General features: G+C 52.8%; 1 protein-coding gene across 7 annotated transcripts in view; it reads left to right on the top strand.

Annotated features, from left to right (window-relative positions):
• The window catches only part of CNOT1 (CCR4-NOT transcription complex subunit 1), a 2,171,110-nt gene that overhangs the window by 426,879 nt on the left and 1,716,935 nt on the right, over positions 1-27,296 (top strand). For all 7 annotated transcript variants that reach the window (XM_069654650.1, XM_069654658.1, XM_069654642.1 and 4 more), the window contains one exon: positions 536-739. In XM_069654650.1, coding sequence (XP_069510751.1) covers positions 536-739 — 204 coding nt within the window. The remainder of the gene's footprint in view (positions 1-535; positions 740-27,296) is intronic.

Below are 27,296 nucleotides of genomic sequence, written 5' to 3'. Positions count from 1 at the left end.
TTATTAAATGTCGTGCTGTATGTTGTACTCTGACCTAACCTACTCTACTCCTGGGCATGTATCACTCCATTTAGAAAGCCATAGGATTCTAAAGACTAGTCTTGATGCAAAACAAAAGGTGATGGCTGGAAGGTTTAGAATTAATCTTAACCTCTGGCATTGCTCTGGGCAACACTCCAGACCATCGTTCTTCGACCACCAACCCATTGCAGAAGGAGGAAGACCATATGCTACAGGTTTGGCCACACCCCCTGCTAATGCCAGTGGTTCTTAGTAATTCAAAAGCTTCCACCATCACTTCTTTTGGTTTCTGGACGTGTCCTACCGACATGCACAAACTTTACTTGCAGGCCTTTCTTGTTTGACACTAGAATAAATGCTTAATAGTGAACAGATCTTCTGATCCCCTGGGTAATTTTGCTGCCTGATAGCTTTACTGAATGTGACTAGTTTAATGTTATGTACTCCATTTTCTTACCATCTGATCTCCTTTTTAATCCGACATTCTATTTGATACCACTCTTGTATTTTTCAGCCGGTCTGTTCATAAAACAGAAGCTTCCAGATCTTCTGCGCTCGTACATCGACGCAGACGTTGGCGGAAATCAAGAAGGTGGCTTTCAAGATATAGCAATAGAAGTCCTACATCTCCTGCTCTCACATCTCCTTTACGGGCAGAAGGGAGCCTTTGGCGTAGGACTGGAACAGATTGACGCTTTCTTAAAAACACTGCGCAGAGGTAAGTACACTGCCATCCTTGCCAATTGAAGAGTGAAGTGTGTTTTATGGTCCAGTATACTTTTTGATTGTTTTAGTTCAAGAGGTTGTAATGGTACAAACAGCGGAGTTTGTGCTGTTTGTGCCATATGTAGAGTCCAAATAAATGTGCTTTAATGTTGTAAGACATTTATTGTATGCCGAGTTACACATTCAAGTTGCAGGCTACAAGCCAGTCATGAAGTCACTACACCCCTCAATTCTACACATGTACAGCACCTAATTTTCTCAAGAGTATATTGCCACTAGCTTATGGTGTGTGCACATTTTGCGCACTCTTGTACATGTCCACGAAAGTACATTTGTTTGACTGATTTTCTATAGTCTGGCCTGGTGGACAGGTTTATAGAAGGCCAACCTAGTTAAGTGACGGACAACTCTAGGAGCTGTAGCCAAACTAGTTCAATGTAGATGGATGAGTGGTTTATGCCAACTTTCAAGAGGTGGTGTGCTTGTAAGTGGGGGTCACCAATGAGCACAGTGAAAAGTCAGGGAAAACACTTGGACAGTCGGTTATAAAAGAATTTATTTATGGCCATATAACACTGACAAATGACTACTAGCATGCAATATTATCACACAACACTAAATAAAAGATACATGTATACAATCACTGGAGTAGGGCCAAATACACAATGCATTATGCCCTGGCTGGACACCCCATGCCTTAAACCCTCATTCACCACCACCCCCCCCCCCCCTACCCCCCAATGGACATGTACAGCTCAACCCTATCGAAAGCTGTGAACATCATTGCCCCCTAGTTCCTCAATGCTGTCGGACATTCCAACTCACGGTTAACCCCCGACCTTCTAGAACTACACAACAAGAAATGCCAAGCAGAACTAACCTGCCAAAAGAATCCTGACAACATAAAAGACCACTTTACCAAAATCTCTCAACTTTATAAATGTGCGAGAATTACAGCAGAATCCACCTCCTTCAATGCCAGAATCTGCAACGCCAATGCTTTTTTTTCTAAATTGTTTTTATTGTGATCTTGCATTACATAAACTTTGTAATTCTGGATTACATGCAACATGGTGAAGATCTTCGAAGTGGATTTTTCACATTTTCTCATAAAACTAAAAGGACAGAGTGAGAAAGAGGATCCATAATGGGGAAGGAGGCTAAAGGGACCGAAACTCCCACTGTGCTTCCGGTGAAGAGAGGAGAGAAGATCAGGCCTCCCACCCCATGTCAAGGTGCATGGGACTGGGGTCTCAGGGTTGCCCCAGTAATGGCATTAGGGACAACCTGATTGCAAATGTTATCATGGGGGTGACTGACCGAGCTGGCGATCCGGCGGCTATAGAGGCAGCGTGCTAAGCCGGTGAGATGGGATGTGTTGGCAGAGTGGCCTCTGTAATATCCCGAGAAAGATAGCCAATGAGCATCTATTTGTGAGTGGGTTTCTGCCACCAACGCTGTGAGACTCCATGTCATATATTTCTTTAGCTTTATGCAGCCAATCTGTCTGCGTTGCGGGGGAGGCTATCTTTCCATTTTATGGGGATGCATCCTTGCGCAGCTAAATGCAGGTTCCTAGGCATATGTGGAAGGATCTGGTATTGCTCACCTGTTTGGTCTATCCCAAACAGGACCAGGAGGGGGTTGGTTGAGCTCCCTTTGTATACCCTCTATTTGGTGTATCCAGGCCGGGACTTCGTTCCAATAGGTTTGAATAGGGGGGCAGCTCCACCACTGATGCCAATATGAGCACAATTGAGTGCAGCTCCTCCAGCAATATGGGAGGCGTTTGGGGAACATTTTGGCCAAGAGTTGGGGGGGTGGAGGGGAAGGGTATGTTGGGTGCCATTGTACTAGGAGCCTGCAATTGTGCTTCTTGTATTGCATTGCATTGCTATGGAGGACTTTTAGACTGCCCTGTGAATATCACGCCACCCCTGTTATCTACCCAATCAAACGCTTAGTGTGTGGTGGAGGTAGGTGTTCCCTTTCCAGAAGGGCTTTATGGGTGCATGGTGCACAGGGCCTATATAGCAACACGAGCTACGGTTAACTGGGTGGCTTTGTCCCAATTCACCCGAACGAGGGGCACCAGACAAGCTTGCCCTCTTTTGCTCCTAGTTTCTATCTTAGTCATGGAACGCCTGGTGCAAAATATTGGAAAAGACACCAGAATTAAGGGGTTAAAGTGGTAACACACAATATAAGCTAGCTCTATTTGTGGATGGTGTTCTGGCTTATGTCACACACCCGGAACAGTCCATCCAACGCATTGCTGGAAAGGATGGAAGCGTACGGGGCCAATCCAGGTTCCGGATCAACCGAGATGAGTCGCCTTCCCCTTTAAGGATGGCGCTCCTGAAACTGTAGCGAACCCCACAAATTGGGGCCTCAAAACAGCACAGAGTAGTGTTCGCAGACGTCTTGATGAACTCCAAGCCAATTACTCACCGCTCTGGGCGCCCATCCAGCTAGACATAGAGCGCTGGAGTAGACTTAACCTCTCCTGGGCAGGAAGGTTCACCATTAAGATGTATGTGCTCCTGCGCCCTGCTGTTACTCTTCCAGTCGCTGCCCACATTGCTGCCAGCATTCTCCAGCATTGGATCTTTCATGGATTCACATGCTTGGAATATTCCCAGTCGTCAGGCCGGGAACCCTCGTCTTTTTCAAAAGCGTTTTCCATTGGAAAACTTGCCACTTGTGTCCTATCTGTCCTTTCGGGACGCTTACGCACTACCCATTAGGAAGTAGGGTATAAATGGACCCGCCCCGCAGCTCCCTCTCAGATTTCAAGTGTCGGGATCACCTTGCGTTTACTACACTGTACTAGGTTGCACTCTTTCTTTCCCAATGTCGGGAAAGTGTTGTTTCGCCAGTGTGCTACGTGCGGAATGAAGAAAGTTTTATGAAGGAGACGGGCACAGGACTGCCTCTTTTGTGTCTACCCTCATTCCGTGGATACCTGTGACATCTGCAAAGGTTTCTCACAAAAACCGTTGAAGGACCGCAATCGACTAATATTGTGGCTGAACGAAGGGGCTTACCCTCCATGTGAGGTAGGGTCGGTACGCAGTCTGGTGTCTGGCAGGCCTAAGACCCCTGCAGTTCCTCGCCCCTCGGTGTCGGCTGAGCCTCCGGCAAAGAAGTCACGGCCTATGGAAAAGTCGTTCCTCTTCGGGGAAACATCTGATGAAAGGTGCTCATCATCAAAACATGGCCATTCGGACCAAGCCCGGAAGCCAGGAATATCATCTTCGGCTTCAAGGAAGGATGGAAAAGACCCTTTGAAGCGCTCCTCAGGAGACCATCGTAGGTCTTCTTTGAGCAGGGAATCTTCAAAACACCAGTCCAAAGACTCGAAAAAGACGGGATCGCCTAGCAAGTCTACGCCACAAGTGCCAGCGTCGTCAACGGAAGGCCCGTCGTTGACTGCTTCACTACCCTCTGCACTGCCGATCTCTACAGTGGTATTGTCTGCCTCAGTGGCAGCAATCAGCGAGGGATCCAGGTTTTCATCGTTGATGGTTGTTGCTCCAGGGTCTTGGCAGCCTGCGATGTATGACACAGTTCTACCGGACACCTTATTGCAGCAGGAGTCTGCCCACTCATCGATGGAGGAACGAGAACCTGTAGTGCATCCAACAAATCTCAGCTTACAGTGCATTGGCCCTTCGACGGCGGGGAGTCCGAACGTTCCACCTGCGTCTCCTCTGCTGAACCCGCAGTCGGTGTTATCTACGCTGCAGTCCCTGTTAAGTCAGCTGGATGCAAGACTGCCTCCATGGGTACCCCTCATGTGACGCCCATCGTTGATGCGGCAGGCCTATTGCCTCGTTCTGTGTCCACGGCTGAGTTGCCGGATTCCCGGCCGATCAGCATAGAACCTCCTTGTTCACACCCAGAGGGTGAGCTACAGGACTCGGAGTCAGATCAAGGTCCTAGGGACTCCATATCTGACATTTCATCATCGCAGTTAAGAGACCCGACGTGGGAATCTGATGGAGAAATAGAAGCTCATAAGAGTCCGGCGCAACCCTCACCCCCAGACTATATTGGGGCTTTTCATGCCATGATGGCAAAAGCCTGTGTTGAGGTTGATCTGACCCCAGAGGACGAACGGAAGGAAGGCTTCTTATTTGACCATATGGGGAAGAGAAGAAAGTCAAACTTCTCAGTTCCAATCCTGGACCACGTTTGGCAAGAGGGTTTGCATACCATGCGCCATCCATTTTCAGGGCCTGCAATCCTGGGCAGATTAGAAAAGAAATTCAAGGCACCGGACTCTACACCAAAGTGTTTGATTGCGCAGCCCTTGCCTGAATCAGTGGTGGCTGTGGCTAGCAGGAAAGCTAGAGCTCAACACAAGTGCACAACACCTCCGGACAGTGAAGCTCGAAGGCAAGATGCCTTTGGGAAGAAGGTCTTAAAAGTGGGAGCGACGACGGTCAAGGCTGCTAACTCATTAGCGATTATGGCACGCTACAACCATGAAATGTGGCATCGCCTGGCCCCCATCTTAGAACATCTGCCCGAAGAACACCGAAAGACAGCCATGCTACTGGTGCATGAAGGTGAGGAGGCATGAAATCACAGCATGAACATCGCTGTAGATTTAACGGAATCGGGGTTCAAGCAGATAAATAATGGGGTGGTGCTAAGGAGGAAAGCCTGCTAAAGTGTACAGACTTTGGGCCGGAGGTCCATTATAAGGTGTTAGACATGCCCTGTGAAGGTGAACGGTTATTTGGGGAAAACCTTGATGAAGCACTCCAAGGCATGAAGGAGGATTCGGATACGGCTAGATCAGTGGTCGAGCACAGTGGGCGAGCGTTTCAACCTTTTCGTCCCTTCCATGGAGCTTTGGGAAATTCTCGCTTTACCGCATCCAGAGACCAGAACTACAATAGATCTACGTACTCCTCACAGGGGTACAGGTGAACGGTTCAAGCTACACGAAGAAGCTGTGATTTTCAAACTTCCAGAATGAAAGGACAGCCTTCGTCTACCAAGAATAAGCAATCAAAATCACAGCAATGATAATCTTCAAGAGATGTCCTCGGAGGCAGGGTGGCCCAACACGTCGACGAATGGGAGAAAATTACATCGGACCTTTGGGTGCTCGACGCGGTGAGGCTAGGCCACCATTTAGAACTCAAGGTCCTGCCACTTCCCAGTCCTCCTGTGTATCCGGCACAACCTCATCTTCACGTCTTACAGCAGGAGGTTGTACTTGTGCTGCAAAAAGGGGCTATAGAATTGGTTCCGCTGGCCGAGAAGTCTGGGGTGGGGTTTACTCCCGTTACTTCGTGGTCAAAAAACCAATGGCAAGTGGCGGCTCTTCTGGACCTTCGAGTTCTCAAGACTCTGCGATGCCTGAAGTTCAAGATGCTTAAAGTTCAGGAGGTCATCCAGTCGATGCAACCGGGGGATTTTCTAGCATCGTTGGATTTGCAAGATGCATATTTTCGCATACCTATGCGTCTGCGACACAAAATGTCTGCGGTTTGTGGTAGGTCAGAGTCATTACCAATTCCGAGTAAAATCGTCTCCCAGGACGTTTACAAAATGTTTGGCTCTGGTGGCGGCGTGGCTCTGACTAGAAGGTCATCACATCTATCCTTACCTGGACGACTGCTAATACAGGGCTCGTCGCCGACAGTGACGCAGGCAAGCCTTTACATTACCATGCAGCTGCTGCAATGGTTGGGCTTCGCAGTCAACTTTGAGAAGTCCTTTCTGTCTTCCTCCAGGAGCTTGGTGTTTTTGGGCGCGGAATTAGACTCAAGAGGGGCTAGTGAAGCCTCCTGTTGAAAGAGTTCAGAAACTCGAGCAAAAAGCAGCAGAGTGGAGAGTTGGCACCAGAGTGTCAGTCGGAAGCTACATGTCCCAGCTGGGGGCCATGGCGTCATGTATTGGCCTCATGAAGAGACAGTCCTTCACCAATGGAATACAAGAGTTTCTAGCAGACCGTTGGACTCAAAGTCGCAGATTATGGTCCAATAAAGTGATCAACGGCGATTTAGGAATGCCCCCTACATGAGCCGGAATTTCAATCCACATTTGTGACGTATGCTTGCCAAATAGGATGGGGAGCTCATTTGCTAGTTCAAGGTCGGTGGTCCCTGAAAGAATCTAGTCTTCACATCAATGTGCTGGAGGAAAGAGCGGTTCAATGGGCTCTAAAATCCTTTTTGCCGCGCATACGAGGATCTGTCGTGAGTGTTGGACAATACAACCACGATGTTCTACCTCAGGAAGCAGGGCGGCACTCATTCCAGAACGCTCTCGACCGAGGCTCAGGAACTATGGCATTGGGCCCTCAAACAAGACATCAACATCGTAACGTTTCATTTACCAGGGCTAATCGATGTACAGGCGAACTCTCTCAGCAGAGAAATGAACCAACTCCATGAGTGGCAGCTGAAGGATCAGCAGGTATTGAGCATCTTCTGGAAATGGGGCCGTCCTTCGCTGGATCTCTTCGCCACCCGGAAAAACGAGAAGTGCAGGCAGTTTGCCAGCAGATGGCCGCAGCCCAATCCGCTGGGGGATGTGATCTTCCTGTGGACGGGCAGGTTTGCTTGCACGTTCCCTTTGTTTACTCATTCGGCGGACCCTCCAGTGGATTCAGAAGTATCCATGTCGTGTGATTCTAGTTGGCCCCCCCAACTGAGCCAGGCAGCTGTGGTTTTCGGACCTGCTCCATCTATCCGTAGCAGAACCAGTGAGATTACAAGTGACAACGGACCTTCTGTTTCAAGACAAGCTAACAGTTTGGCATCACGACCCAGACTCCCTCAGCCTGACGGCTTGGCTCCTTTGGTTTGCTATACATTTCTAGAGACTGTCGCCACATTTTAGAGGCAGCGAGGGCTCTGTCCACGAACGTCTCATATGCATGCAAATAGAAATGGTTGTGGTGTAAGGATCAGCCTGGGGTAGACCCTTAATATTTCATCAGAACCAATTCTACCTTATTTACTACACTTGGCTAGGAGAGGTTTTGCATTCCCCTCCATTAAAGTTCACCTGGCGGCCATTTCTATGTTTACTCAAAAGGCATTCGACTCCATTGTTCAGTGATGGACTAGTTTAAAATTTTTAAGAGGTTTATTTCAAACTTTTCCCCCAGCCAAAAAGTTCCCTCCTGGTTGGAGTCTCAATCTGGTGCCATCAGGACTAATGAAGGCACTGTTCGAACCTATGCCCTGAAGTTTTTGTCATGGAAAATGTGTTTTTTTTTGGGTGGCCATTACATCAGCAAGAATAATATCAGAGCTACAAGCTCTAGTGATCCTCCGTACTTGCGATTCTTCAAGGACAAGGTGGTGGTAGCAACTAACACTCACTTTATTCCGAAGGTGCCAACTATGTTCCAAAAACCCTCTTCTATTGTGCGACCAGCATTTTTCGCTTCGGCATCCTCATCGGCAGAGAAGGCTCTACATATGTTGGACGTCAAAGTGCATTGAAGTTTTATGAGTTGTACACAGGAATTCTGGCGTTCGAGACAGCTGTTTGTAGCTTATGGACCCTCAGCAAAGGGAAAAGCAATCTCCAAACAAGGACTATCGCGATGGGTTTCATCAGCTATTTCCTTCTGTCACTCAAAGGCGGGAAAGCCTCTGGGGAGACGCCCAAAAGCCCACTCGACAAGATCCACCGCGTCATCAGCGGCGTTATGGTCTGGGATTCCGCTGGTGGACATCTTGTCAGGCGGCCTCCTGGTCGGTGCCGCATACATTTACTCGGCATTGTCTGGAGCAACAGCATGTTGCAGATGTATATATGGGACATGCAGTCCTGCAGCGCCTGTTTAGTAAGGTAAGCCCCCACAGAGTGGGGTGCCTATTTCAATGTTAGTTCAGCTAATGTTTTTTCTTACTGATGGTATGTTGCGTTCCTAATGATTTGGTTTGCATTACACGCCACCATGTATATGAATAATGCTATGTAATCTATTGTAAGCATATGAATCCATGAAAGATCCAATGTTGGATAAGGGAGTAGTTTCTTACCTGGATAAGGGAGTAGTTTCTTACCTGTAACTCCATTTTGAGGGGATTGGATCCTCGGACGTATTCCATATCTATGACGGTAATCACCACAGCTGTGCTGCTTTGGAAAATCTTCGGCTCCTGCATCAATGACGTCGATACGCAGCCCTCGGACCTCCTCCGATGTCACTGGATGTTATAAGTAGGGCGCACGATGCCCATAGCCTCAGTTCCGTTTTTTCCGCGAACATGTTCGCTTCTGAGATCTCTGCGCACCTCGACTCTTTGGAGTTACTGTTCTTTATCGGTTCTTCGAACCTGTTCGTTTGTGAAGTATATTCTTCGTGAGATGTCTACCTCGTCTTCCACCCCGCGTCCGGGCTTTAAGAAGTGCGGGGACTGTGGGTCCAAGATGTCGGTGACACTCTCACAACGCCTGCCTCTGCTGCCTCGGGGAGGCCCATGACACAGATGACTGTCGACTGCCAGTCGCTTGCGTCCAAAGCCTTGCAGGAGCGCAAGAAGTTGTTGGTAGGTAAGGTATCCAAGCCACAGAAGTCGAGGTCTGCGGGGCTTTCGACGGACGATTCGAGGGGTGACTCTCCGCATCTTCGTCAGAAGTCCAGTGGGTCTCGGTCCCGGAGTCTGTCCCGCCACTCCTCTGCCTCTTCGAGGCACACCCAGAAACACCGTCATCGGTTGCCTTTCCCGTCCTCATCCGAGGACTCCGCCCGTTGGCGGGGTCGCTTATCCCACCAAGCATGAGATGCTGGAGGAATGGGCTTCCTTCGGGAAGAAAATGTTAGCAATTCTCGATCGCAGGGCCCTGGTACGTCTGCGCCTCAGTGGGGTCGGTCGAGAGACACCGCTCACACGCCTTCAGGCTCGGGTGGTCGGCACGATTTGCGGGAGAGGTCCCGCTCGGACAAGGGAACTCGTTCTCATAAAGCCCGTTCCAGGTCCCGGTCCTCGGCGCGCTCGAGACCGTGTGCACCTGTGGTGTTTTCGAGGAAGACGTCGATGCCGGTGGCGCCCAGGCTGTCGAGGGACACGCTTGGGGCTCCGGCCTCGAGGCCTGTCATTGCTGTCGGTGCCGCGTTCGGCGCCGATTCACTCGACGCCTTTCGAGGATGTTTCGACAGGGCTACCCCGGGGCTCGCAAACCTCTAGAAAGGCTCTGGCCAAGGTCCAGCATGGCTTTGTTCCACATTCTGTGCCTTCATACCGCCATCTTGAGTTTATTTCAGAGGTGGATGAGGGCTCTGATGATGGCACGGTTCCTGATACGGTGCCAGACGAGATTCTCTCGGGCCATAGCCAACTTGAGGACCTGCGGCAGTCCCTGCACGACACCAGTGGGCTGGACACCTCTCCGGAGGTGGAGTTTTGTAGGCCTGAGCCTAGCATTCATGCCGACTCCTCGTACCGGCGCCTTATGTCCAGGGTCACCGAGTACTTGGTGTGGTCTGCTCCCCCAGGGGATTTTCTTCAGGATGACCTTACGGATATCCTCGACCAAGGTCTGGCAACTGACCCGGTACTACCGTTCCATATGGCTCTACAGAGGAGCGTGGCAGCGGCTTCGACTGCTCCGGAGAGTCTCCCGACAGTGGGCCAGTCTTTGCCGCGAAAATACCACCCAGCCAGTAGCGACCCCTGCTACTTGACCAAGCACCCCACTCCGGAGAGTTTGGTGGTGCAGGTGGCTACGGCCCCAGCAAAGCAGGTGTCGTATCCTACCATCCCTCCTGATGGGGACGACCAGCGTTTTGACGGCTGGGTGAAGAAAGTGTTTTCTTCAGGGGGTATGGCGCTTCAGGCGGCCAACTCCGTAGGTGCCTGGTCACGTTTCATGCACACTCTGTGGAATGGTTTCCTTAGTGGCTGAACATATTCCCGAAAGGGAGGAACGGGATGGTTTCCTTGCCATGGTTCAGGATGGCAAGGATGCCATGTGTGAGGCCGTTCATTCGGGTTTGGACATGGCAGATTGCGTCAGCCGGTCCATGGCCGCGAGCACCGTAATACGCAGGTTTGCGTGGTTGCGGAAGTCGGGGTTTGCTCCTGATGTGCAGGCCCAGCTCCTCAACATGCCCTTTGACGGGGAACATCTTTTTGGCAGCAAGGCTGACGAGAGCCTTGAGAGGTTGCAGACCTCAGAAGCTGCAGCACAGTCGTTGGGTGCTGCAGTTCGCCAACCTCTACCTTTTCGTCCTAGGGGACAGCAATGGAGGGGAGGTTCCTTTCGTTATTACTCATCCTTTGGTAAAGCGAGAGGAGCTGCCAGTCAAAGGGGCCACCGTAGGAGTGCCAGAGGTGGAAAAGAAGCTACTTGAGGTGCCAAGGCAGCTCAGGCTGTTGCCTCTTTGCCCTCCGGCAACACCGCAGCCGTTTCAGCTTAGTCATGAGGCCATGTCCCATGGTTCGCCGGTTGGGGAAGGCTGGCGCAGCATCTTGTAGAGTTGCGTGCCATTACTTCAGATGTGTGGGTTCTGGAGATCCTAGCCCACGGCTACTGTCTTCCTTTCCGGCAGAGGCCTCACGACAATCCACCAGGGAATCTCTGAAGAGTACAGATCCTCTCCTTGCGCAGGAAATTCAATCCCTGCTGGAGAAAGGCGCCATAGAACTGGTGCCTGTAGCGGAGAGGAACTAGGGATGGTATTCCCCTTATTTTTTGATTTCCAAGAAAGACTGGGGATTGAGACCAATCATGGACTTGCGCGGTTTGAACAAACTCCTCAGGAAGGACAAGTTCAAGATGGTTACTCTTTCTCAAGTCCTCCTGGCCCTTCAACGTCAGGTCTGGTTGGGGTGTCTCGACCTCGAGGACCGCTATTTTCATGTGCCGATACATCCAAAGCACAAGAAGTACCTGAGGTTCGCGGTTGGTGACTCGCACTTTCAGTTTCGGGTTGACCTCCGCCCCGAGGGTCTTCACCAAGCTCATGGTGGTGGTGGCAGCGCACCTCAGGAAAGGTGGGATTCACGTCTAACCCTACCTGGACGATTTGTTGATCAGGGCGCGCTCTCCCGAGCAAGTCCTGGATCATCTGTCGGTCACCTGCCACTCCCTCCACAAGCTGGGCTGCTCCTTCAACTTGAAGTCCCATTTGACACCAACTCAGAGGCTCCAGTACATCGGAGCAGTGCTCGACATGTCCCTGGGGCAGTGTTTTCCTCCCCAGATGAGGGCTCATCACATTCAGCGGATGGTGCACAAGTTTCAGCTTGCCCAGAGTCTCCCAGCGTTCGAGCTCTTGAGATTGCTCGGCCTCATGGCATCCTGCATTCTTCTGGTGCCAGAGGCCAGGTTGCGGATGAGATCTTTGAAATGGGCACTCAAGCTCCAGTGGTCTCAGTCCTCCGGCAGGTTGTCGGACCCTGTTCAGGTGCCGTCCTCGGTCGCCCCGGACCTTCTGTGGTGGGCCGTCGACGACAATCTGAAGGGGCCTCCATTTTGGCTACCCTGGCTGGAGGTGACGATCGTGACGCACACATCCCTCATGAGATGGGGAGCTCATGCCAACGAGTTGACAGTCAGCGGTCGTTGGTTTCCGTTGGATTCCAGACTCCATATCAATCTGTTGGAGCTAAGGGCCGTCAGGCTAGCCCTGAAGGCTTTTCTGCCGACTGTGCGAGGGAAGAATGTCCTGATCCTGACGGACAACACGGTGGCCATGCACTACCTCAACAAAAGGGGGGGGGAGAAGCTGGGTCACTTCCTCTGTGCAGGGAGGCGATGCAGCTCTGGTTCTGGGCAATCCAGCAGGAAGTTTCGATATCGGCAGTTCATCTGGCCAGAGACCAAAACGAGATGGATGCTCTGAGCAGTCTGAGCGCGATCTCACGAGTGGGAGTTGGCTCAGGAGATTCTCCTGGAGATCTTCGCCCTTTGGGGGACCCCTCAAGTGGATCTCTTCGCCTCCAGTGTCAACTGGAAGTGCGAGGTTCTGCTAGCGGGAATTTCCTCCAAAAGGAGCCTTAGGAGACGCGTTGGTGGTGGAGTGATCATTCCCACTGCTGTACGCGTTTCCTCCAGTCCCCGTCGTCCCGCAAGTACTGTGGAGGTTCGGTTCCCGGATGATCCTCATTGCTCCGGCGTGGGCCCGGAGGACGTGGTACCCGGACCTTCTCGACTTGTCCATCTGCCCTCCACGTCGTCTTTACTACTGAGACGATCTGCTCTCAAAGGAGGGGGGGGGGTCAGGTTCTCCATCCAGAGGTCAGATCCCACAACCTTCACTCCTGGTTGCTGAAAGGTTGAGGTATAAGGATTGGGACCTCCCTGAAGACGTGATGGAGGTGTTGCTCTCGGCCAGAAGGCCCGCAACAAAGTCCCTGTACCGTTGGCGTAAGTTCTGCGACTGGTGCAGGGTTAAGAATGTGGATCCTTTTGCATGTGAAATTCCCATGGTTCTGTCTTTTTTTGCTTTCTTTGGCCCACAGGGGCTTGCAAGTGGGTACCGTTAAAGGTTACCTGGCGGCGCTGTCCATATTTAAGCGCTCGTCTGAAGGGTGTTCTTATTTTAAAATTCCTTTAATTGCTTAGTTTCTGAAAGGGCTCACTGTGTTCCCTCAGTCACCTTTCCAGGTGCCCGGTTGGGATTTGAACCTTGTTATCAAATTTCTGATGGGTGCTCCGTTTGAGCATTTGCATTCATGCCCTTTGAGACTGTTAACTCTTAAAACTGTATTTTTGGTTGCGGTCGCTTCCGCTTGCAGAGTGAGTGAGTTACAGGCACTTTCAGTTAAGCCTCCCTTCACTGTGTTTCAGGACAGGTGGTGTCAGAATTTCATTTAAGCCAGAAGGTTGTTCCGGCGTTTTATCCTCCTCCACACCCTGGTAAGGAAGATGAGAGGCTCCTTTTATACTTCATGCATGTCCCGGGTCAAGTTAACGATCAACTCTTCATTGGTTACGCTGGAAAGCGTTTGGGACAAGCTGTGACGAAACCGACTTTCTCGCTGGATTATTCTGGCTATTTCTGAGCCTTACCGCTTGGCGGGGTAAGGACCCAACGGTCAGCTTGCGGGCCCATTCTACCAGGGGTATGGCCGCCTCTACTGCCCTACAGAGGGATGTCCCTATTCGTAACATATGTGATGTAGCCACCTGGGCTTCGGTCCATACTTTTGTACGTCACTACTCCCTCAATTCCATCCGTGGGCAGGATCTGGCCTTTGGCAAGGCGGTCCTTTATGCCGCAATTTGATTGGGCATTCTAAATTTTTGTTTTATAAATTATTTTCCCACCTCCTTGCATTGGTACTGTTTTGGGAGTCTGTCATAGATATAGAATACGTCGGAGGACCAAATCCCCTTGAAGAACAAGTTGCTCTTACCTGGTAACGTTCTTTCGATGGGATGGTCCGACTTATTCCATATTGCTCCCTCCTTGCCGTCCCCACTACAGAATTTCTTATGCAATTGCATCTTACGTTTCCGCAAGGCTTTGTGTGGTCAGACTGGCAAGACTGGTGCCACACCTTCTTGGGAAAAAACTGCAACTGAGGCTATGGGCGTTGTGCGTCCTATTTATAACATCCAGTGACGTTGGCCGCCGGAGGAGGTCCTCGAGTGCAGCCTATCGACGCAGGACGCAGACGCTGAAGATTTTCCGAAGCAGCACAGCTGTGGTGATTAATGTCATAGATATGAAAAATGTCGTCGGACCATCCCATGGAAGGAACGCTACCAGGTAAGAGTAACTTGTTGTTCTCCAGCGTTGGTATCTTTCATGGATTCACATGCGCCCGCCGGCCTCCCCTGAATGCAAACCTAGTTATTGCCTCTACTTTGGGGGTTAAAATCTGAGAGGGAGTCGCAGGGGCGGGTCTATTTACATCATACGTCCTATTGGGTAGTGCGTAAGCACCCTGAAAAGATGTTGATGGGACACAAGTGTCAAGTTTTTCCAATGGAAAAGGCTTTTGAAAGGGAGACCGAGGGTTCCCGGCCTGACTACGGGGAATATTCGAAGCATGTGAATCCATGAAAGATACCAACGCTGGAGTAATGGAGTTACAGGTAAGCAACTACTCCAGTCCTTGTCGCAGCCAAATAAAAACTTTCATCTTTCCTCTGTGACAATAAAAGACCCCGGATTACCTATAGCACCTTAATCCTGCCATAGGCGCAGGGGGGCTGGCTTATCCTAATTTGGGTGAATACTAGAAAGCTTCCCAGCTCTGGATTTTAGTAGACATTTGTTACCCACTGCATAAACAGTGGGTTCAATTGGAAAATGGCCTTTTATCCCTGGTTACTCTGGGAGAACGGTTGTGGGTTACCCCCGCCCCTCAACCCATCCCGCGAAGGGTGCTAGCGCACCTGGTGCTGAGTGTGCTTTGGTCTATATGGAATGTGCAGAGCTGGGAAAGGTTGGGCATCACAACCTGGCCTTCTCCCCTCAGTTGCATTTGGACCCCTCCCATTTGAGATGGTATTGTTGACCCGGACGCTTCCAACCACAGTACGAGCAGGGCCTGGTCAGGGCGGGTCAACTATTGGAGGGTGTTGTCTTGGCTAAACCAGATTTGGAAACAGCCCAGCAGGGATGAACTATCAACCTCTTCTCGTATTTGCAGCTCAAGGGAGTCCTGACAGACGCGAAGTGGAACGGTCAGCTACAACGCCCCCTCACAGCACTCAAGTCCATACTAAAAACACCAAAAAATGTTAACCATTTTTAGGCTACTGCAATCTCCAACCACACCGCCCTCTACCCTCACCAAAGATTTAATCTGGTGCGCTAACATCCAAATGGCAATGCTAAATAAAATGGACACCCTGAATAAGAAAATTATTCATCACCAAGCAAAAATACCATAAGGACCCAAAAGCCCTAGGCACCAGCATCCCACCCACCTCCTTAACCCCTCCACCACAGTGTTTCTTGTCGGAGACCTATCAAATAGAAATTCTAAAAATAATTACTACTTAAACCTTCGAAATGCAAAGGAGACCTGCCCAGCATCACTCATCAGACTCTGCAGAAATACTAGTCCCATCCATCACTGCCTACATAAACACTTTCTCCAAAAGCACAGTACCAGCCAGCCTCAAGCCTGCCTCTCCCACTCCTCTTTAGACCCTGCTATTTCCACCAACTACAGGCCAATCACAACCGTCCCCTTACTAAAAATCCTTGATTGGGCAGCCTACCTGCAGGTTCAGCAGTGAGGCCAACCAAGTCCTTCGACTGCGGCAATCTGGCTTCCGCCGAGGCACAGCACCAAATCGGCCCTGCTTGACCTAAACAATCAGCTAGATGAGATTAGGTATGAGGGGGAAGTAGGCACTTGTCCTCCTCCTAGATCTGGCTGCTGAATTTGACCTGGTCGACCACCAAATCCACCTGGATTTCATCCTTCCTGAACGGAAGAGTCATGAGGGTATTCTCTGAGAATAACAATGTTTCACTGTCCCCCATCCCATGTGCCTTCCTGCCTCCCTGCAACTTGAGGAGAACCATCTCCGGTTCCGGAAGCACCTCAAAACCTTCCTCTTTGCCTCTGCTTTCTCTCCCCCTCTCCCCTGCTAATACTACTGAAACTGTACTGAATCTGCAACTGGGCCATTCACTGTTCTTGGTCCTTGGCCAAGCCACTCTCTCCTGCACGGCCTCCCCGCAACCCCTGCACTGCGGGACTGTCTGTATCCCTACAGCCCCCCCCCTTCCCAGCACTTGTCTGCACTTACCTCGCACTTGCCACCAGCTGGCCCTTGTTATTTATCCTGTATGCTGTATGCTAGTAACCCTGTACTGCACTTTCCCCTCTCCCTTTCCCCCATGCACTTTTCCCTTCGCCTCTACCCTTGTACTTGCGCGATCTGAATGACACCTGGCCTAGTAGGATCGTTCTGTCTCCCCTTGATTTTCCCCCCGCCCTCCCCCGCCTTGTCACGCCTTGAAACACTTGTGTATAGGCGCGTTACTGTTAGGGAGAATTCTGTTTAGGCTGAATTTCCTAACCTAGTGAGTCCCCCAGCAGCTTTGCTGGATTTTTGGGGTTTATTTTTTTCTCCTGCCAAGAGAGACTTTTACCCTCACTCTTGGGCATGATTTGAGTGTGTTTCTTTGGATCTAGATGTGTTTAATGGGCTATGGAGTCTTTTACTCCATAGGGCTTCATGTGTTTTTGTGATGTTACACAGCACCCTCAGTGCAGTGACACAGGGGTGTCATAGTGACCCCCCCCCCCAGTATAGACTCCATACCCTGGGACTGACTACTGTCTCCCAGGGCATGTAAAGTCACCATTGATTTTACTAGTCTTAAATTCTGAACAGAACCAGTACAAAACATCATATTGTGGAAGTACTGGCTGGGGCAATTCGATTGCCCCAGGGTCTGTTAGTCGAGGGGGCACGTCTCCGTCCCCCCTGATCGAGTTTTGGCTGGTGGCAGTGGATACTACTTTTAATATTCAACCGCGAATATTTTCCTATGGGATTTCCCGTTGTTTTAGGCTACTATCTTTATTTAATTATTTACGGTAGCCTCGAACATACCGCCGGTTTATTTAATTAATATTAATTCTCCGGTTGGTATTTTTTGCCAAAACTTGATTCTAAAATGGCGTTTGTGTTCTCGTCTGTGACTCCAACCCAAGTCGAGCCCTTTGTTCCACTTTTTGGCGGGCTTCTCCACAGAAGCCCTCCAAAGTGGTGCCACTCAGTCTGGGGTACTTAGGAGGGGTGGAGGGAAATTTAGGCACCCTGGACTGAGTTGCCTAGGCAACTCAAGTCGCACTCCATCCTGATTGGCCCAAGTGGTGAGCCGGCCGGCTCACCACTTAGCATGTTTGAGTGACAGCTAGGCTGAGTGAATGGGGGTTTGCTGCATAAAAGCAGGGCTTTGGGGACTGGAACTTTAGAAGTCGCCACAGGACCTAAGAATCGGACGAGGGAGAAGCTGAGCCGACCTGCCACGACACCACCACCGGTGGAGCCCTGCTGGACTGCCTCACCACTTTTCCCAACGACAGAGGTGATCTCCCGCCGGAGGGTCTTCTTCCTTTGACTGGTGGGGATAACCAGTTTCACTGTCTTTTCGCTTTCCCGACGTATCTCGTGGCCGCCTTCCCCGTTGCAAGCACCCCGGCAACTGGGATACCACGTTTTACCACGACCGCGAAACAAAGGTACCACCTTTAACCGGAAGACTCCGCGGCTGGTTTCTTCCCTGGTAGTGCAACGACCTTCACCTTTCCTCCAAGTCGAGATCTTCTCTTCCCCTGGACGACGCCGCAACTTGCACCCACTACCAGGAACAACTGCCACCGCTGGAGGATCCTTCCTACTTAAGGTATGGTGTCCCGCCTGGCTTCCTTTGCTACCGACTGTACGGGGAAGATTTAGCCCCCGGCTTTCGAACCTGGGTTAGTCTGGGACACCCTGGCTAAACTCTCTTGAAGCCTCTCTAAACCCTTTTTGAACCCTCTGCAAGACTTTCTAAGCATAGTGTAACTGTGTGATCTTGGGCGCATTTGTGCTCTGCTCTCTAAGAGTGGGCCCAGCCGTGGGACTTTGGCTCACCAGTGACTTTTTGCTATTTACCTTGCTAACTGTGTTCCTGAATCTTAGAGGAGTGTACCACTTCATATTATGTCTTTTCCCCTCCCTTTCTCACAAACTTATTGGAGTGCCATCTAGTTAAGCGCTCACCTCTGTATGAAAATAAGTGGTGTTTTACAGTGACTTATCTGAGGAAAAAGGGGTGTATATAGTACAATAGTAACTGTTTAGAATATTTTACAATAAGAGTGCTGGAGTGTTTCAACTGTGTTTTTTAAATACATAATTATATACTTTGATACCAAAGTTCTGGTCAGTGTTTGCTTGCATTATTGTACCTGAGTGCCTATTGTGTATACTCTGCATACTGCCTAATTCTTCTTGAGGGAGGTCTGACTGCTCAGCCACAGCTACCAGGTAAATCTGGGTGGTGCGGACTGTTACCAAGTGGGTTTACTGCCAACACCTGTAGTCTTAAATCTTTTGCAGTGGCCCCCAAGGGAACTGCACAGGTTTCTGCCTAACAGTTACAAATGCCATATATCATATCATGTGCGGTACCACAAGGGTCGTGCATTTCCCTGACCCTATATACCATTTTCCCCAGGCCCCTGTCTGATACCTTGGACTCGCTGTCCGGTCCTGACTTATTGTCAGCAGGAGCTGCTGAAACCCACAGATCCCTCAAGACTGTCAGATCAACAACTTTGTAAATTACCAGCTGAAGAACTAACACTCCCAATGCAAAGGGGAAGTGGAGAAAATAAAAAAGACTCGAGCTTCTGAAATGCTGCGATCTGCAGCAGGGAAGGGACAAGGTTAATCCGAAAACAGTATAACCTTCAAAGTCTATTATCCAAAACTACTTCATAGGATCAGTACATGTTAACCCTCCATTAAAAATTTGGAGGATGTTATTTGCACTAGTAAGTAACTTTGGTTATTCTGATGAGTTCTTAGGGTATCCTGCAATTAGATATGGATTCTTTGGAAGGGAAGTTAAGTTCCAAATTACAGAAAAACACCTTATCCTCTCAAAAGGTGACTACATGACATTCCAACTCCATCATGGTCCTATCTTGCATGTAAGTGAATGCACAGCCAGCCAAACCCATATCTGAACTCATGAATAAACGCATGGAATCAACCCTGGACATAGCGTCTTTCTCCAGCATGGGGTCTGGCATGGATTCACATGCTCATGAATATTCTGTCAGGCTGGGAATCCTCGGTAAAGAGAAAATCAGTTTTGTTTCTGAACTGTCTTTCTACTAATAAGCAATCACTGGTCTCTGGGTCATACTGCCCCCATCCAATGACTGCCCTCGACCCAAATCCCTCCTCTGCCAGCCATCTTCAGATTTTTACCGCACGTTCAAGTGTTGGGAGTCCTCGTGTTACAGCTCTTGAGCTTTTACTGCGTTTGTGTTTTTTTCCCTAAGAGTTTACTCTTATTTTTCGGTCAATTTGAGTCTCAAGCTCCACCGATTCTTCTTCCGATCAAAGGGGACCAGTTTCTGAATTTTTGTACGCCCCTCAAGGGTGAATTTTCATCGAGTTTCTCTTCTTGGAGGATTCCGGAATATCTTTGAAGCCTACCACGCATGGACATGGACATGGCCCAGGACAAAGACACAACGCCTGTTGGTTCCAAGCTGTTTAGGATCTGCCCTGGATATGGATTACAGAATGTCTTCAAGGAGGATGAGCACTCCCGCTGCCTCTGCCTTCATGACAGGTCGCACATGGAAGAGGACTGCACGTTCTGTAAGAAAATGTCCGTCCGGTCATTGAAGGACCGTCAAGACTCGACTCACTAACTGGCCTCTAGGGGAGGTGCCCAGCAGCAGATGAGAAGTCAAAGCTGTCTTCTAAGAACTTTGAGGGTGCTTCGGCAACACAGGGGCCCAACAAAAGGCAAAGCACTGTGAGTCCGCGGGCACCGGCAGCACCATTGGTTCGGGCTCCTCGGCTGCCGGGTATGGCGCAATGTCACCGACTCCATCATCCATGAGCCAATGCTCTGGCTCAGGGAGAAGGAAGTCGGAGAACCCGGGTAAGCTTCGGGTGAAGTCACGGTTGATCCCAACGGAGAAAGCCAAGGCGGGGCGAGGCGATGATCCTCCCCCAAAGGTGAAGGCCCTGATTCACCCGGCGAAGGCTTCGATTGAAGTTGTGACGGCCCTGGCGAAGCCTGTGGAGGCTACCCAAGTGGAGACTATATTTCCGGGCCTAGAGTTTCCTTGCCATTCCTGAGGAATCATCTTTTCAACCTATCGAAGACCCCTGTGAAGCCCCGGGATGAGAAAGAGGTGTGGGGGGGTATGGTCGCTATAAAGGACACAGATACCACCTCCGAAGATGAGCTGGCTGGCGTCAAAGATCCTGGACAAGAAGTTGGAGGAAGTAGAGTCCTACGGGAGGGATCCGACGAGTCGGATGAAGAGAGCAACGGTGGGGCCTGCGAGGAGCAGCGGGCCGCGGGGAAACTTATGTCTCCACGCTCCAGCCCTTCGCTCCCATTGCAACTGATGCCCATGCCACAGGACAACTCGGGAGCAATCTTGATGGCTATCCAGACCCTGTGTACAGAGATGAGGGCAACCATGTTCCCCAGCGGACGATCTAGCAGCGCCTGGACCTTCGGGGAGCCCACCGAACAAGCAGAGGTGAATCCATCCTCCCCCTCCTTTCCAGCCTTAACCTCCATCCCCTCCACCGAGGGATGAGACTGGAACTGAGACGGTGAGGACGGTGGGGACAGCGGGTGGATCTCCCATCACCCCCTGCCCGGCCCCCCACCCCCTCCAAACGAAATTGGCTCCTTTCACGCCATGATCGCCAGGGCATTGGAGCTTTTTCAGCTTTGCCCCGAAGAGCAGAGGGAGGGTTTCCTAGACCAATGACGGGAGGCCAACTGGACGACCGTCCTTGGTCCCGTTACTGGACGACCGTCCTTGGTCCCGTTACTGGACGACCGTCCTTGGTCCCGTTACTGGACGACATCTGGGATGAAGGACTGTCGCTGATTACCCGTCCACAGCTCCCTCGAAGAGGGACTGGTACGAGAAGTAGTACCGGGTCCCAGACTACGCCCCTATGTGCCTCAGAGCACAGCCGTCCCCAGATTCAGTGGTCTCCGCACGGGCCAAGAAGAAATCAGCAGGGGCGACGGCATCAACTTCCACTTCCACTTCCCCACCAGACGGCGAGGGGAAGAAGCTGGATGCCATGGGATGACGAGTCAACTCGGCGGCGACGACCATCAAAGCGGCCAATGCCCTCACGATCGTGGCACGCTATGACAGGGAGCTGTCGTTCAAGATCGCTCCCCTCCTTGATTTCCTGCCAGACAAGAGGGAGGAAGCCCTTGAAATCCTACAGGAAGGTGAGGTGGCTTTGGACCACGCCATCACAGTGGCCACAGACATCGCAGACACTGGCTTTCGCAGATGTGCAACAGTTTGCCTTTGCCGGCGCGGTTAGCTCAAGGCCACCGACTTACTTCAGGACATACAGACCAGGTTCTCCAGCATGGGGTCTGGCATGGATTCACATGCTCATGAATATTCCCCGTCGTCAGGCTGGGAATCCTCGGTAAAGAAAAAACCAGTATCAGTTTCGTTTCTGATCTGTCTTTCGTAGTAATAACCAATCGCTGGTCTCTGCGTCATACTGACCACAGCCAATGACTGCCCTCTACCTAAGCACCGCCTCTGGCAGCCATCTTCAGATTTTTACCGCACGTTCATGTGTTGGGATCCTCGTGCTATTGCTCGGAGATGGTCCAGGAGAAGGGAAGCTCGACGCCCGGAAAGCTGTTCAGGGTCTGCCCTGGATGCCAGCTGCAGAACGTCTTTAAGGAGGACGAACACTCTTTCTGCCTTTACTGCCTTCATGAGGACAAGACGCACGTGGAGAAGGACTGTGCGTTTTGCGGCAACATGTCGGAACGGACCATGAAGGACCGCCATCAACGTCTCGCCAACTGGCTGGAGGGTAAGAGCCCGTCTGGCGAGAAGAAGAAATCCGAGCGGTCTTCTAAGACCTTTGAGGGCGCCCCGGCGACGGGGGCCCAACATAAGGCCAAGCACCGCGAGTCCGCTGGCACCGGGAGCGCCGAACGGTCGGGCTCTACGGGCGCCAGGCAGGGCGCACCCTCCCCGGCACCATCAACCACGAGCCAACGCTCTGGGTCGGGTAAGAGGAAGGCCGAGCACCCGGCGAAGCTCCTGGAGAGGCCCCGGTCGAGCTCTAAGGCAGAGGAGGAGCGTGGCAGTGCCCCCTCCCTCAAGGATAAGGCGGTGAGCGCACCTAAGGTGGTGAAGGCCTTGATCCATCCGACCAAGCCCTCTATCGAAACGGTCGCGGCGGCCCTGGCTCAGCCTGTGGTGGCTGCACCAGTGGTGGCGACCTCAGGGCCCAGAATCTCCCTGCCTCCTCGGAGGGAGTCTTCTTTTGTGCCCATCGATAGGACCCCCGTGAAACCCTCCGTGGGGAAGAAGGGGGGGCAGGGCGTCGTCGTAGATTCGGCCTCAACCTCAGAAGAGGAGCTGATCGAGGTCTTAAGCCACGGCCTAGGCGTGGAAGAAGGCCAGCCCGTCGGAATGGACCCCGACGCAGGTGACGACGACGACATCGTCGAGGATACCGACGGGGCCCCTGCTCGCCCGTCGGACTCCCCTCTGCCAGCGCCGCAAGACAACTCGGCGGCCATTTTGTTGGCCATACAGTCCTTATGCTCCGAGATAAGGACGAGGCTACCGTTACCGACGGAGGAACCTCTCCCGTCGGGGGATCCAGAACCGGGACCTTCTGGTGTTCCCCCTACCAAGAAAAGAAGGATCCATCCACCACCTCCTTTTCAACCGTCGCGCCCCGTCCAGCCCTCCTCCCCGTCCACCCGAGGGGATGATACGGGGACTGACAGGGCAGCGACGGGTACGGACGACGAGGCATACGACGAGGATTTTCCGTCGTCGCCTCCCACCAGGGCTTCTCCGCCCGACGAGATCGGATCGTTCCACTCCATGATCGCCAGGGCTTCCGAGCTTTTCCAACTCTGCCCTGAGGAGAAGAAAAAGGAAGGCTTCCTTTATCAGCGGCGCGAGGCCAAGAGGAAGACGGTCCTCGCAGTGCCTCTGTTGGACGACATTTGGGATGAGGGCCTTTCCCTCCTCAAGAACCCTTCCACGACGCCAGCTAGAAGAGACCGGTACGAGAAGAAGTACCGGGTCCCGGACACGGCCCCCCTATGCCTCCGGGCGCAACCTACCCCGGATTCCGTCGTCTCCGCGGCAGCCAGGAAGAAAGCGGGGGGGGCCCCCACATCGACTTCCCCGCCGGACGGCGAGGGAAAGAAATTGGATGCTATGGGACGTAGAGTCATCTCGTCGGCAGCGACGATGATTAAAGCGGCCAACGCCTTGGCTATCGTGGCCCGCTACGACAGGGAGCTCTGGTACAAGATAGCTCCCCTGCTGGATTTTCTGCCGGACGACAAGAGGGCGGAGGCCCTGGAGATCCTGCAGGAAGGTGAGGTGGCCTCGGACCACGCCATCACCGTGGCGACGGACATCGCCGACACTGGGTTCCGCCAGCTGGGCAACGGCGTTTGCCTTCGACGTCGTGGATGGCTCAAAGCTACGGACTTTCGGCAGGACGTCCAGACCAGAGTCCTGGACATGCCCTTCGACGGGAACAACCTGTTTGGGAAGACAGTGGACGATTCCCTTCAGGCCATCAAGGCGGATACTGAGACGGCCCGGGCCCTTGGAGTCCTGCAGCAACGACGGACGCCCTTTCGGAGCGGCGGAGGCAAGGGCGCCTCCAAAGGTTCCGGCGGCGGTTTCGCTTCCTACCGTCAAGCGGCCCGCTCGTCGTCGCAAGAGGCCTACAGAGGACGAGGCAAGTCTAGCGGACCCCGCCGTCGTCGCCAAGGAGGTCAAGGCGGCAAGGCCGCGTCCAAGCAGGATTGAACCGGCCGTGGGGTCGGGCCCCCACCGAAGCACCCCGGTGGGAGGCCGGCTGGCGGGCTTCGTCAGCGTGTGGGAGTCCATCTCCACCGACCGTTGGGTGCTGGACGCCCTGGCCCGGGGCCACGCGCTCGAGTTTCAAAGAAGGTGCCCGCGCGTCCCCCCCGTGGCCAGGAAAGAACTTCACGTCCCTCAACTTCTCCTGGAGGTAAAGGCGATGCTCAGAAAGGGCGCCACCGAACAAGCAGAGGTGAATCCATCCTCCCCCTCCTTTCCAGCCTTAACCTCCATCCCCTCCACCGAGGGATGAGACTGGAACTGAGACGGTGAGGACGGTGGGGACAGCGGGTGGATCTCCCATCACCCCCTGCCCGGCCCCCCACCCCCTCCAAACGAAATTGGCTCCTTTCACGCCATGATCGCCAGGGCATTGGAGCTTTTTCAGCTTTGCCCCGAAGAGCAGAGGGAGGGTTTCCTAGACCAATGACGGGAGGCCAACTGGACGACCGTCCTTGGTCCCGTTACTGGACGACCGTCCTTGGTCCCGTTACTGGACGACCGTCCTTGGTCCCGTTACTGGACGACATCTGGGATGAAGGACTGTCGCTGATTACCCGTCCACAGCTCCCTCGAAGAGGGACTGGTACGAGAAGTAGTACCGGGTCCCAGACTACGCCCCTATGTGCCTCAGAGCACAGCCGTCCCCAGATTCAGTGGTCTCCGCACGGGCCAAGAAGAAATCAGCAGGGGCGACGGCATCAACTTCCACTTCCACTTCCCCACCAGACGGCGAGGGGAAGAAGCTGGATGCCATGGGATGACGAGTCAACTCGGCGGCGACGACCATCAAAGCGGCCAATGCCCTCACGATCGTGGCACGCTATGACAGGGAGCTGTCGTTCAAGATCGCTCCCCTCCTTGATTTCCTGCCAGACAAGAGGGAGGAAGCCCTTGAAATCCTACAGGAAGGTGAGGTGGCTTTGGACCACGCCATCACAGTGGCCACAGACATCGCAGACACTGGCTTTCGCAGATGTGCAACAGTTTGCCTTTGCCGGCGCGGTTAGCTCAAGGCCACCGACTTACTTCAGGACATACAGACCAGGTTCTCCAGCATGGGGTCTGGCATGGATTCACATGCTCATGAATATTCCCCGTCGTCAGGCTGGGAATCCTCGGTAAAGAAAAAACCAGTATCAGTTTCGTTTCTGATCTGTCTTTCGTAGTAATAACCAATCGCTGGTCTCTGCGTCATACTGACCACAGCCAATGACTGCCCTCTACCTAAGCACCGCCTCTGGCAGCCATCTTCAGATTTTTACCGCACGTTCATGTGTTGGGATCCTCGTGCTATTGCTCGGAGATGGTCCAGGAGAAGGGAAGCTCGACGCCCGGAAAGCTGTTCAGGGTCTGCCCTGGATGCCAGCTGCAGAACGTCTTTAAGGAGGACGAACACTCTTTCTGCCTTTACTGCCTTCATGAGGACAAGACGCACGTGGAGAAGGACTGTGCGTTTTGCGGCAACATGTCGGAACGGACCATGAAGGACCGCCATCAACGTCTCGCCAACTGGCTGGAGGGTAAGAGCCCGTCTGGCGAGAAGAAGAAATCCGAGCGGTCTTCTAAGACCTTTGAGGGCGCCCCGGCGACGGGGGCCCAACATAAGGCCAAGCACCGCGAGTCCGCTGGCACCGGGAGCGCCGAACGGTCGGGCTCTACGGGCGCCAGGCAGGGCGCACCCTCCCCGGCACCATCAACCACGAGCCAACGCTCTGGGTCGGGTAAGAGGAAGGCCGAGCACCCGGCGAAGCTCCTGGAGAGGCCCCGGTCGAGCTCTAAGGCAGAGGAGGAGCGTGGCAGTGCCCCCTCCCTCAAGGATAAGGCGGTGAGCGCACCTAAGGTGGTGAAGGCCTTGATCCATCCGACCAAGCCCTCTATCGAAACGGTCGCGGCGGCCCTGGCTCAGCCTGTGGTGGCTGCACCAGTGGTGGCGACCTCAGGGCCCAGAATCTCCCTGCCTCCTCGGAGGGAGTCTTCTTTTGTGCCCATCGATAGGACCCCCGTGAAACCCTCCGTGGGGAAGAAGGGGGGGCAGGGCGTCGTCGTAGATTCGGCCTCAACCTCAGAAGAGGAGCTGATCGAGGTCTTAAGCCACGGCCTAGGCGTGGAAGAAGGCCAGCCCGTCGGAATGGACCCCGACGCAGTTGACGACGACGACATCGTCGAGGATACCGACGGGGCCCCTGCTCGCCCGTCGGACTCCCCTCTGCCAGCGCCGCAAGACAACTCGGCGGCCATTTTGTTGGCCATACAGTCCTTATGCTCCGAGATAAGGACGAGGCTACCGTTACCGACGGAGGAACCTCTCCCGTCGGGGGATCCAGAACCGGGACCTTCTGGTGTTCCCCCTACCAAGAAAAGAAGGATCCATCCACCACCTCCTTTTCAACCGTCGCGCCCCGTCCAGCCCTCCTCCCCGTCCACCCGAGGGGATGATACGGGGACTGACAGGGCAGCGACGGGTACGGACGACGAGGCATACGACGAGGATTTTCCGTCGTCGCCTCCCACCAGGGCTTCTCCGCCCGACGAGATCGGATCGTTCCACTCCATGATCGCCAGGGCTTCCGAGCTTTTCCAACTCTGCCCTGAGGAGAAGAAAAAGGAAGGCTTCCTTTATCAGCGGCGCGAGGCCAAGAGGAAGACGGTCCTCGCAGTGCCTCTGTTGGACGACATTTGGGATGAGGGCCTTTCCCTCCTCAAGAACCCTTCCACGACGCCAGCTAGAAGAGACCGGTACGAGAAGAAGTACCGGGTCCCGGACACGGCCCCCCTATGCCTCCGGGCGCAACCTACCCCGGATTCCGTCGTCTCCGCGGCAGCCAGGAAGAAAGCGGGGGGGGCCCCCACATCGACTTCCCCGCCGGACGGCGAGGGAAAGAAATTGGATGCTATGGGACGTAGAGTCATCTCGTCGGCAGCGACGATGATTAAAGCGGCCAACGCCTTGGCTATCGTGGCCCGCTACGACAGGGAGCTCTGGTACAAGAT

Source organism: Ambystoma mexicanum, chromosome 1p (genome assembly GCF_040938575.1).
Source record: "Ambystoma mexicanum isolate Mex_15411 chromosome 1p, UKY_AmexF1_1, whole genome shotgun sequence".
Classification (NCBI taxonomy): Eukaryota; Metazoa; Chordata; class Amphibia; order Caudata; family Ambystomatidae; genus Ambystoma; species Ambystoma mexicanum.
The sequence above is the reverse complement of the archived record's forward strand: the minus strand, read 5'-3'. Positions and strand labels throughout refer to the sequence as shown.